Source organism: Psammomys obesus, unplaced genomic scaffold (genome assembly GCF_907164565.1).
Source record: "Psammomys obesus unplaced genomic scaffold, mPsaObe1.curated_primary_1811, whole genome shotgun sequence".
Classification (NCBI taxonomy): domain Eukaryota; kingdom Metazoa; phylum Chordata; class Mammalia; order Rodentia; family Muridae; genus Psammomys; species Psammomys obesus.
The window spans coordinates 12,841,338-12,853,812 of NW_026596091.1; the positions used below are offsets into that span (position 1 = coordinate 12,841,338).

General features: G+C 45.2%; 1 protein-coding gene across 6 annotated transcripts in view; it reads left to right on the top strand.

Annotated features, from left to right (window-relative positions):
- The first annotated feature begins 6,605 nt into the window (after positions 1 to 6,605).
- The window catches only part of Eea1 (early endosome antigen 1), a 107,929-nt gene continuing 102,059 nt past the window's right edge, over positions 6,606 to 12,475 (top strand). For all 6 annotated transcript variants that reach the window (XM_055627852.1, XM_055627854.1, XM_055627853.1 and 3 more), the window contains exon 1: positions 6,606 to 6,826. In XM_055627852.1, coding sequence (XP_055483827.1) covers positions 6,803 to 6,826 — 24 coding nt within the window. In that variant the 5' untranslated portion in view covers positions 6,606 to 6,802. The remainder of the gene's footprint in view (positions 6,827 to 12,475) is intronic.

Here is a 12,475-nt window from a genome sequence, read left to right on the forward strand (position 1 = left end):
CCTTGTCATGTTGTAAAACCACTTCAGCTAATGATTTTAAACTGTTCTTCCACTTTGTGAATCAACTTTCTAATATGGATAGGCCGCAGTCTACTTGATGTCCTAGGTTTTGAGTTAATGTCTGCCACTTTTGTACCTGTGGTGTCAAGAGTGATCCCTAAGCTTATGAGAGGTATGAGGGGCTGCATGCTTCCTTCTGAACAGGGAGTCTGGAAAGTTTGTGACTACAGGTGCTGTCTTCCTGAACACACATCTGGGGAAACATGGATAGTAAGATGCAAAACTTCAGGGTTTTATGCACATTCAATATAGATAGGCAAGGAGACAACCAGTTAACACATGCAAGCCAAATAGTTTCTGCTGCGCAGTAAAGAAGAAAATTGTTAACTGATGGAGAGGCTCCTGGCAAGCTTGAAACAATGATAGTGGACCTGCATTTACTCTCAAAGTGGGTTCTAGACATATCATAGTTCTTGGAATAAAAAGAGGTCCCTTCACTGTGGATCCGATCTGGGTCAAGAAACTTGATAGCTGAGCGAACCAGTCCCCATATGTAATTTGCCCAGGCTGACGAAATGATGGAGGCTGGGTCCTGATGTACATTGAATCCTACATAGTGCTGGGGTTTTGCAGGAATGCAGGATCAGCATCCAAGTGCAGTATTAAGGTTAGTAGTATTTATGAGCTGGTATACTGACTCTATCATGGTCATTAGGGATTCTGGAAAGGTCAGAAAAGCAGCATTAGTGAAAAGAGGGAGAAAAGGTGTGGTGTCAGAAAGTTGCTTGACCTTGTATGTTCTGCTGATGGGGGTGGGAGACAGGGAAAATGATAGCAGTGGTGGAAGTAGGTCTGGAAGCAGAAGAGTGCAGGTAGGAGGAATTGCGGGTAAGATGAGCCAGGGAGGAAAAGGCACAAATACCAAGTGGCCTCAGGTCTTTTGCTTGGGAGTGGGACCAAAGAAAGGTGTATACTTAACCAGTATTCTAAAGATCAGTATCTTGGATCCCTCCACAGGCATCAACCCATTCCCATCTCTATAGAAAGCACTAATGACTTGTTTCCCATCTGTTGTCTCTGTGGTCAAGAACTTCACAGGTAACTCTACCCTACTCATAAACCAAGAAAAGTGAGGATGGGCTTTCTCCTCCCTGTTGGGGGCAGGTACTCTGGTACTTGCAGCTCCAGTGTGGACACCACCTGTAATTATGGTCCCTGTAATCTGAGTTTGTTCATATATGAACCTAGCATGTAAGTTTCAGTATTTTAAGTTTTGGGGTCAGATAATCTTTCTGGGTAGGTGCCCCTGACATCAAAAGTGAGGTGTTCAATTTCTGCATAGCCTGCTATGAGGCAGAAGGCACAACTATAGTCTTATTGTGGTTTCCTAGAGCATTTAGATGAAACTTCCACACACTAGGGTTCAGATTGTTGATACAGGGACCTGAGCATTTGGCAGGAGGGGATCCAATTTGGATCTCAGGAAAAATCAGGAGGGTATGTAGTCAGATAGAACAACCACATTAGCCTGAAAGTCTAAGTCTTCTCAGTCATGTCCATTTTTCTGGAGCCTTGTCTTCATTTTTCTGTGACATGCCTGACCTGGATGTCAGGTATGGATGCTGTCTACCTGGATAGCAAAGGGGTAGTCAGGATGATCAGCTATGGTCCCTTCTGGCTGGACCCCAATGCTTCAGCTCCATGTCTCTTGATCTACACTTTATCTCCTGGCCAAAAGGGATGTGGATGAGGCAGTGGAGTCTGGAAAGCAGCCTTAAAGTAGGCCATGGCCTCCTGAGTTAGCTGTAGAGTCTGTACAGCCTGAAGTAGTTGATTTACTAATTTCAGTGGTTAGTTCTAATCCTATTCAAGGGAAAATGGGAGGTCTTCCAAAAAAATTTCAAATGCAGTTAAACCTTTTACTTATGGAGTACTTCAAGGTTAATTCAGTCAAGGTCTCTGCCAGGTCTGATTTATCCTCTCTACCTGCCTTGAACTTTGGGGATGATACACACAATGCAACTTCCAGCTGATTCCCAGAATACCAGAAAGGCTCTCAGTAGTTCTAGATATGAAGGCTGGTCCATATTTGATCTTATGAATAGTGGGATTCCAAATCTAGGTATTATCTCTTCAAGTTTCTTGGCTGTGATCTGAGCAGTCTTGGTGGGAGAAGGGTACCCATCTGTGTACCCACAAAGACAAGTAAATACCTATATCCATACTGTCCTGGTCTTGGATCTGTGTAAAACCTACTTCATTTATCTGGTCCTAGGCCTCATTCCTTGATGCCTGGGATGGCACCTTATTGGAGACAGTGTTTGTATATTGACAGGATTGACACCTGGCAACACTTTCCTGTATTATCTGGTCCATTCCTGTGAGAACTAACAACTTATTTAAAAGCCCAGTTAACCTGAAGGGACTCCTAGGTGAGTCCCTTCATGGAGCTGACTTGCCAAATGTCTTCCTAGTGCTTGATGGAGCACAATTTCCTCATCAGTTAGTTTGAGCCATGCTTTGGTGCCCAGTTTTTCAGCTGCCCGTAAATCTTTTTCTGAGTATTGGGGTCTGTCAGGTAAAATGGGTTCTGGGATGAAAGGCAGGCATTTTACTGCTTGTAGAGCAGCCTCCTTGACTGTATTATAAGCCTTCATGCTTTCAAGTCCCTTAAGTGACTCTCTTTTCTGATGTCTGGAACAGCGGATGATAGCCACTCATTTTGGTACCCAGATTCCAGCTTTTAAGTTCAGGATTTCAGTCTTGTTTTAAATAGCTTTTCCCTCTGTGATCAGAAGGCCCCTCTTCCTATACATGGCTCTGTGCAAATGCATGCTGGCAAAGGCATAGCTAATGTCAGTACATACATTTACAGCCTTTTCTTTCTCCAATTTGAGAGCCTCAGTGAGTGCAATTAGTTCAGCTCCTTGAGATGAGGTCCCTGGGGAATATGTTCAGCCTAGAGGACACATTCCACAGTCACAACACCTGTTCCAGCATACCGGTGTCTTCCTAGATAAAACTGCCATCGGAGAACATTATCAAGTCTGGCTTCACCCATGGGGTATCTGTCAGGTCCAGCTTCAATCCTTACAATGTGATGGTAATTCAAGGCAGTCTGTTGGACTCACTGGTCTCTGGTAGCAAAGTGGCTGGACATAGGGCAGCTCTTTGAGGAAACTTAACTCTCAGCTGGTCTAAGAACAAAGCATGGTAATAGGTTTTATGGCCATTAGTCATCCATATATCTGGGGTGGTACTCAAGAGAGCTTCAAGTGAGTCCCAGAATCAATTTATCAACTTCCTTTGTCAAGAGGGCTAAGGCTGCTACAGCCTTAAGCATGCTGGCCACCCAGCTGTCCCAGGGTCCAGCTTCTTAAGAGAGGTAGGCAACAGGTTGTTGCCAGGGCCTGTCTTCGTGTTAGGACTCCCTGCGAAATGCCTTTCTTCTCACCCACAAACAAGTGGAATGGCTTGGTTATGTCAGGTAAGGCTAATGCCAGAGATGAGGCCAGGGCCTACTTCAGCTCCTGAAAAGCATGCTCCTCTCTCTGGTGTGGAGGTCCTGTTCAGTACCCTAGGCAGCCAGGTATAGGGGCTTGGTCAACTCAGCAAACCACAGGCTGTTTCTTACTCAGTGGCCCATCTATCTGATTTAAAACTGAGTAAGTGGCCTATAACCACAAGGAAATTCTAATTCTGTGCTGTCTAAACCTGCATCCCATGACACAGTCTCTCATTTTTTGGTTTGGGTATTCATCTTTCCAATGGCTGCTCCCTTCAGAGTAGGCACATTGATCTTGGGCATTTGTCTCTCTAATGGCCAATCTCTTTACAGTGGGCACACTGAACTTTTCTCAAGGGGGTGCTTTTCTTGATATCTGTCTCTTTTGGCTTCTTCTTCTTCTTTTTTTTAAAAAATAAATCCTGTGCACCCAGGTCACTCTTCCTGGAAGGCTGCCACCATATTCTCAGCTAATTTCCTGGTCTGCCTATCCTCCAGAGTGTCCCTATTGTTGTACACTTGGGAGGCAATTTCAACTTCAAATCCTCCTGTTCTCCTAATCTTTCCTCAAAGTCTGATGCTGACTAAGAAACAAAAACCTTCTGATTTTCTGGAGCCTCTCGTCAATTGAAGTGTAAGTCTGATTAGCTTCCTGAAGGCAGACAGAAATGTAGCTGGGAGTCATTTGGGCCTTGGATTACCTGACTTAACTTACTGAGACAAATCTGTAGGGCACTTAGCAGCAGCCCAGGGACTTGGAAGAGGTTAAGGGATTCCAATCCCATTGCCTGGAAGGAAAAACCTTCTCAACTAGTATAGGGCCACTGGTCTGTCTCGTCTTCCCTCAAGAGCAGCTTGCGGGCTTCCTGTAGGATTCCTCACTTCTCTTTCACAGTGAAGAGGGTCTGAAGTAGCCACTAGCAGTCTGCCCAAATTGGCTGGTGTGGAGAAAACACTATTTCTAGTGAGAGATTAAACTCTGGGACTTCTTTGAGAAAGAGAGGTTCTGTAGTTTCCAGTTATACAGACTACTAGTGGAGAATGGAACACAAATCAGCACAGACTGAAGGGGCCTTTTGTCTTTCCTACCCTGGGAAGTCCCCACACCAGGGGCCTCCCTCAACGAGAAGGTGGCCCCTGATGAGGAAAGGGGTGCCCGGGGAAGATGTCTTGCAGCTGGCAGCCTGAGGGAGGTCTGGTGTGTCCTTAAAAGAGGAGCAGGTGGGGATACTCCCCCAAAAGGAAGTCAGAAAGGGACTTGGGGTCAGAGTCAGAAGAGGGAGAATGACGGGTGGTTGGGGTTGGTAAGAGGATCTATGCCAGGTGGGAGCTGGGTTTACAATGCCTCCACTGACATGTATCTTTGCTTGGCTGGTGCCCCAGATGTATGGGGTGGCAGTATGACTTCTCTGAGGGGCTGACAGGACCAGAGGCCAAGACTTATACCGCTCCTTAGTTTCGCTCACTTTCTCTGAAAGAAAAACGGTAGTGTTAGGAGAAAGGTCGGGTCAGTAATTTTTTTATCCAGGATTGGGACTGCTCCACTAGACACCTCCAGGCCACGATGTAGGGGAGCTGGTCCGGGTGTCCTGGTTTATTGAAGACCATGTGTTGCTCTTTGTGTATAAGAGAAAGGATGAGGAGTCTTGAGCCTGCCGGCCTACCTGAAATGAAGGTCAATCAAGAGAACAAAAAGTAGTTAATATTCCTGTATAGACCTGTTCTCTGGACTCCTGGGCTTTTCTCTAGCAATCCTTAAAACAAGACTTCAGGTTCAGGGGGCTTCCTGGGTAGAAGAGTTTCACTTTTCTCAACAACGATAAACAAGCAATCTTACACAAAACAAAAAAGACAAAATTCTATAATCTGGTAGCTCCCACCAGAATCCTGATCTAACAGAGAGGGCAGCTTCCTGGAAGCCCCACTGTGTCAGAAATCAACCCTGTATTTAGGTTTCCCAGAAATCCCCAGCCTTGTGAGCTACAGAGAAACCTTACCTCCGAGGTGTTCAGATGCCTCTTTTTGCAATCTAGGCACTGCAAGCTGCTATGGGCATCCCCAAACGCCAGACCTATCTGACTTTCCTCTCAGCTCCCAGGTCGCCAGGTACTCTGAAGGGTACCTAGCTTCCCTCGTGCAGTCTAGGTATCTAGAAGCAGCCGGAGGCCTCCCAAGCACTGGGACTGTCTGGAGAGAAACGTCTCAGGAAGCAACCTAAAATCTGTGATTACAGAGAGGTTTTTAGAGACAAAGGGCACACAAAACACACACCCCAGTTGTCAGTTGCAGGAGGAAGCAAGCCAGAAGCTAAGAGCATGCAGTTAGCCAGGGGTGGGAAGGTAGGGTGGGCATTTCGACCCTGAGTTTCTAGAACATGTTTGGATGCCTTCCTACAGGAGGGCAGAAAGGGCCGAGGGCAGTTTCAGCTTAACGCAAAGATGTCTCCAGCTGAAACATGAAAAAACCTTTGCCCTGCTGCAAAAGGATAAACCCAAACTTTATTCATAACCTAACCTCTTCCCAGCCCTCCTCCCATGCTTTACAGTGGCTCTGGCTGCAATTAGAAGCAGGAAGGAAGCGGGTCACCGGGGACTGGAAAAGCAGAGGGAAGCCTAACACAGTTAAGTACGCCCCTGTTTCTCCGGCCTACGCTGGCCTGGTGCTTGGCGAACGACTCTGACTTTCTGGCCAAGATGAGGATCCGGCTGAGGATCGGCGAAGTGTCTAGAGCGCTAGCAAACTTCCATCATAGGCTGGAGCTCGGCCGAAGGTAGCTCTGGTGCCCTTTCCTCGTGCCCCGGGTTAAGGACACTTCCAGACGGGACCCAGGAGTCTCCACCCAGCCTCTCTGCTGGGACGCAGCAGCAAAGCGCGGTCCGCGGCCCAAGAGTCCAAGCGCTCGCCGGAAGAAGCCGAGGCACCAGCTTCCTGCCGCCTGTCTGTCACGCTAGCCTCGCTTCCGATTGGTCAAAGCCTCGGGCCGGCTCCGCTCGGGCCCCGCCCCCCGCGGACCGACGGGCCAGGGAGGCGGGGCGGCAGCCACTCCGCCCCTCGGCCGCGGGCGGGCCCGCCCAGCTGTCAGTTACGGGGGCGGCCCGGCCAGGCGGGCGCTCGCGGCTTCCCTCCTCGCTGGCGCGTGCTCGCTGCCCCTCGCCGCCCGTGGGGAAGTCGGGGCCGCCCGAGCAGCGTCCCCCACCGCGTCTCGCCCGCCCTCCTCGCCTCGGCTGCCGGTCCAGCCGCGAGCAACCCGCGTAGGGCGCCGGGAGAGTCCCCGCGGCGGCGGCTGCCGGCCGAACCATGTTTCGGAGGATCCTGCAGAGGGTAAGAGCGAACCCGTCCTTCCGGCAGCACGTGAGCGCCGGAGCCCGGCCGCGGGCCACCGAGGCAGGCGGGGCGGGGGGCGGGGGTGCTCCCGGCCCCACTAGGCCCCGCAGCAGCGGCCGCCGAGGCCTGCTGGTCCTGCCCGAGCCGGGCTGCGGCTGGGCGGGGCGCAGGCCGGAGCCCGGAGGCCCGGGGCCGGCTCCCGCGCCGGGCTGTCACTGCGGGCCGGAGGGTGTGGTGCCCGCGCGTCCCTTGCCGCTCCCCGCCCGCGAGTGCGCGGCGGCGGCGGCGGCGGCGGCGGCGGCGGCGGGGCCCTCCCCTGCCCCAGCGTGCCTCCACCTCCCCAGGACAGTCACCCGCCTTTGCCCCTTTACTCATCTGCACCGAACAGGAGAGTAATGGCAGAGCCGGCCTGGCGCTGGCTGGAGTCCTGAGACTGGAAGACGCTTAACTGGCAAAGTCAGCGGAGAAGGAAGATGTTACTCACTGGTGGAAACTTTTTAAAGAATTACAAGTGCATTTTCCTCTCCAAGCCCCAGAACCTCATTTTAGTTATCCCAGGAATAAGTGGATCGAACGGCAGGCAGATGCACTCTAGTTTAGTCTCTACCGGGGCTATCTCAATTTAAAATCTGGAAAATCTTGAGGGTGAAAAGGTAAGAGCGTTAGGAAGCCCTAGGTGTTTTGTTTAGGTACCAGTTCCTAGAATAACATAATTAAAATCTCTTCTAATAAGAGTTGCCTAACTTCAGGTTTTTGTTTTGGATAGCTTCAATTCGCTCCCCTCGGAGAATGGTTAATATGAAGAGATGTTACCTAGAGAGTAGGAGAATTAGTTCAAAGGACAAAAACTTACTGTGTAGTATTTAGTCAAGTAATGTGCCAAGGAGGTTGAGTCAGCCAGTACACAGGAAGGGAAGCCTCATGCTTAGACAGTTTCTGTGAAAAATTTAAGTCATCTGGTCATGTATCAGAGGAGGAATAGTTAACTATTGTCTCTGACTCTCTGTATTGACATTTGGTTTTCTTTTTTCTTTTGCAGTTGTTCTGGCATTTCTTTTTTTTTTTTTTTTTTGAGGTTTTGATAAGGCAGTGATTTGGCAGCAGGCAAGGGCATGTCCTTTACTCTGCCCATCAGTTGCTTCGTTCAACAGTAAAGGTTTCAGTGCCTGATTGATTACTTGATTTACTTAAGGGACTTTTATCAGTCCTGGAGGAACTGATTACCTCACACCTCAGATTTTCTTTTTTTGTCATAGTTACCCAAGAGAAATGGAGTTTGCCTGTGGTTTGCTTTACAGTTTATGTGTTTTCTGATTTGGGAGTTGCTTCTGGTAGCTACAGTTTGGCTTTCAAAAAACATGGGATGCTTTCCAGTACTCTTGAAGCTGTGAACCAGTGGGATTATGTGAAGGTCATTCTTAGTGTTGTTGTGTGTCTAACTGTTCAAGAAGCTTCTGTCAAAGCTAAAACAAATGGTATTTACTATGCTTATTGCTGAGATGTGTTAGTGAATTATTGTATTTGAATAAATCAGATGGCAACTGGGCTTCCTAGCCAGGGAACTAGAGATGCTTGTGAGGGAGTCGCTCTTTGTTGTAGGGGTAGCCTTGTGCATTTGTAGTTGGCTAACATCATCTTTGGCTTTTATGGAGTAAATGACAGCCACATTTTTTCCCCCAATATTGTACCTGCAACCAAATATATCTTCAGACTTTACCCAAATGTTCTCTAGGGGCTAAATTGCCCCTGGTTGGGTTCCACTGTGCTAAATGTATATATTCTTCAATAGAAAGGTTTGTAATATCTGTCATAGTTAACTTTCTCTTCTACAGTGTATATGTTGAGCTTCAGTAGAATTCAGGCACAATGCTAGGAGCTAAGAAATGGTTTAATAAGATTTCACTCTTCCTTTAGAACTCAGAACCTGGTGAACATTAAAAAGTCATTACAGTACTGTGAATGAGAAGGATGAGGAGAGCTCTGGGAGCCACTTTTGGAGGAGGGAATTAGGCGGTTATGATAAGCTTCAGGAAGAAGGGCATATTTATAGCTTGAGAGGGAAGGACCTACCAGGCAGAGGGAGTAGCCTTTATAAAAGTATGGAATCATAAAAGGAGCAAGTGATCCTAGGGGGAGATGAACAGTTACGTTTAAGAAGTGAGACGGTATTCAGGGTTGGGTGGGGGATGAGGCTACTCTAGTGGGTAGTGACCAATTTATGAGAAGACCTTGCATCTCTTGGAAGGTGTTGAGGATTGTCTTGTGATGTGTTTGTTTTAATGCTTAGCATTTAATAGGGGTATTTTGATGAATCTTAATGCGTGTGATTTATACTCATTTAGATCCTAGAGTGTGTGTTTTTTATTGACTCTACAGGTGGTTTTTGCTAACAGGTATAACACGAATCTTTAAATTATGTAAATGTCAATTCTTTTATTTAACCTTACCCTGTCAACCTTATTACTCAACATTGGTACTAAGATATAAGATTAAAACTACACTTACTGATTTGAGGTTTGTTTGAAACAGTCTATATAATTCAAACATGTTTTGAATTATAGTTCGCGTCTCTGACATTCTGTTTTTAGGTGATCTTTAATTTGGATTACTATAATTTTCTTCTGGTTAGTGTCATTTAGATAATATTTTGAAAGAAGAAAAGGACATTGCATGTATAATCAGTTGTAACTCAATCTTTGAACATTACTAATAAGTCTTTAGGGCACTTCACAGAAATTTTCTTCCTTCTCTTCCGTATCTTTAATTAGCTTACTAAAGAAAAGGTGTTATTGAGGCTTAGACAGATCTGGAAAAATGATAATGGTGATGAAGGCATATAGATATGTAGCCTGACTTTTGGCTCCTTTATTGGGTTCTTTTCCCTACCACCCTTCTTCACCCCAATTCCTTCCAACTCCCTCAACGCTATGTAGAAGAGAAGGAAGGATAGAGGGGAAAGAGGGTGTAAATTTCTTTAGAGTACTTCCTGCTAATTAGGGGTATTGAGTTCCTTGGGATAAGTCCAATCTTCCTTGTCAGAATATCTCCAACCAGCAATGAACAGTCAAGTGGCCAGCAAAAGCAGCAGCAGGAACCAGGAGCAGCAGGGACAAGCAGCAGCAGGGGAGCAGCAGCCACCACCTCTCTTGGAGTTCTGTCATTTTATACACACACACACACACACACACACACACACACACACACACACACATACACATACACATACACACACACACACACACACACACACACACACCCCTCTACAGTTTCCCCAGAATTCTAAGCAGAAATTATCTTCAGCTGGCAAAATCACAACCCTCCTGCAGCATGAGACAAACTATAGTTAGTTACTGTGGACAGTCTGAAGCAGCCCTATATCTGACACCTAGGATTAAAACAAAAACATATTCACATAATGTTTCTATGTTTTTCAAAAAAAAACCAAAGTTCTCAGTACACCAATATGTATGTAAGGAATATTTTGATTAATGGTACTAGCCTAGCTGAATTTCTATTGCAGTTTTTTTTTTTTTTAAGAAACATGAACAAGGCAACTTATAAAGGAAGGTGTTCAATTTATGTCTTATGATTTTAGAAGTTAGAGTCCATGAAGGTGGAGAAAGGCATGGCTGACAGGACAGCCGAGAGCTCACATTTTGATGCACAATTTTGAGGCATTTAGGGAGAAAGCCTGCCTGGAGTGATACACTTCCTCCAAAAGGGCCACACTCCTAAGCCTTCCTAAAGAGTTTCGTCAGCCAGGGACAAAGTATTCAAACCAATGATCTATGGAATAAATTCTTTTTTTGTGTATAATTTTATTTTTTTTATTAATTACACTTTATTCACTTTGTATTCCCCCATATGGAATACATTCTTATTCAAACTCTCATGGACACTTTGAGAAATATTTAAGGCTTCCTCTCAGTGGCCAGAAAGATGATCTGCATTTACTACATCAGACAGTTTGCAGACTTTGTGCTGTTTCTTAAAAATTTTTTTTTGATTTAGTAGTGGAGATTAGATTTTCTTTTGCTGATAAATATATAAAATATTCCTAAGGAAAGAATGTATTTAATTCAGAATTGTAGAAATGGAAGGGTTGTTTTTCTGATCATTTGGTTTATCTCTTTGTTTTTACACATCAGAGAATAGAAAGTGAATGGGATTCCTTGATTTATCTACATCAATAAAGTTAGTAGATTCCAAAAACTACTGGAGACGAGAGCCAAATTAAAAAAAAAAGTAGTTGTTTATTTTGTTTGTGTTCTACCTGCATGTATATCTATGCACCATGTTCATACGTGTTGCCAGTGAAGGCCAAATGGAAGGGGTAGATCCCCGTAACTAGAGTTATAGACCTGTGTAAACTGCCATGTAGCTATAGTAACTGAACCCTGGTCCTCTGCAAGATCAGCAAGTGCTTTTAACTACTGAGTCATCTCTCTAGTTTCTACAGTCATTTTTTTTTTTTTTTTTAAGAATTTCCAAGTCTGTTCCCTTTTTCTGGAACATTGTTCCCTCCCTCTCCTTACTGAGTATTTGGTGTGGTTAGCACTGTGGAAAAGGCAGGATAAATGTGAGTCCCAATTTCTCTTTCAGGGACCGTTTATATGAAATGCTAAAGTAAATAATAGAGTCATTAAAGTCTAGTGAAGTACAAAGGAAAGGTCACGCTAGAATTATTGTCATTTGAGGGGGTCTTGAAGAATGCTCAGGATCGAGGGAGGGAAAGTTTTATGGCAGGAAAGGAGATATGATGTAAGCAAAAATTTAGAAAGGGTGACCTTTCTCTCTCTTTTGCTGGTGTTTCTCCCTTAGAACAATGCCTTTTAACACAACAACAGTATGTAGCAGTACTTATAGCATGCACTTATAACAGTACTTGCCATGTAATGGATACTCAAGACAGTGGTGAACAGGCACATAAGTTGTTTAAAACCATATGACTTAGAGATAGAGGTGTATGTAAAGCAGAAAGGTACTAAGAGAGAAAGCTGTAAAGTCATGTGAAACCCAACACTGTGGGTTGACTGTCTGGTTTAGCTCTGTCCAATGCAAACATGAGTCATTTGTAAGCCAAGATTGGAAGTAGTCATACTTTTAAAAAGTAAAACAGAAGTAAAAAGTTAAAAGTGTTCTTTTAAACTAGTATATTTGAAATATCTCTATGTGTGAGCCATATAAAATTATTAAGACTGCATTTTTTTGTTCTTAAGTTTTTGGAATGTGGTGTGTACTTAACTCTAATTGCACATCCTAACTTGAGCTAACCACATTTCAGCTGTTCAGGGTCTCATGTAGCTAGGGGAACTATTTTGAACAGAATGGGTAGTTGAATGTCTGCATACTACATTTTTAATGTCTTACTTGGAATAATTTAGAACTTAGAAAAAGTTGCAAGAATTAAATAATGCAAAAAGCACTTATATTCTTTATTCATGTGGTTGTTTGAATGAGAATAACTCCCATGTGCTAATAGTTTTGCATGTTCTGTTCCTAGTTTGTAGACGATTTGGGAAGGACTAGGAGGTGTGGCCTCCAAGAAGGTATGCCATTGGGAGTGGGCTTTGAGGTTTCTGAAGCCAACACTAGTCCTAGTCTCACTGCTCTCTGCTTCCAACTTGCTGATCATATGTAGTCTCA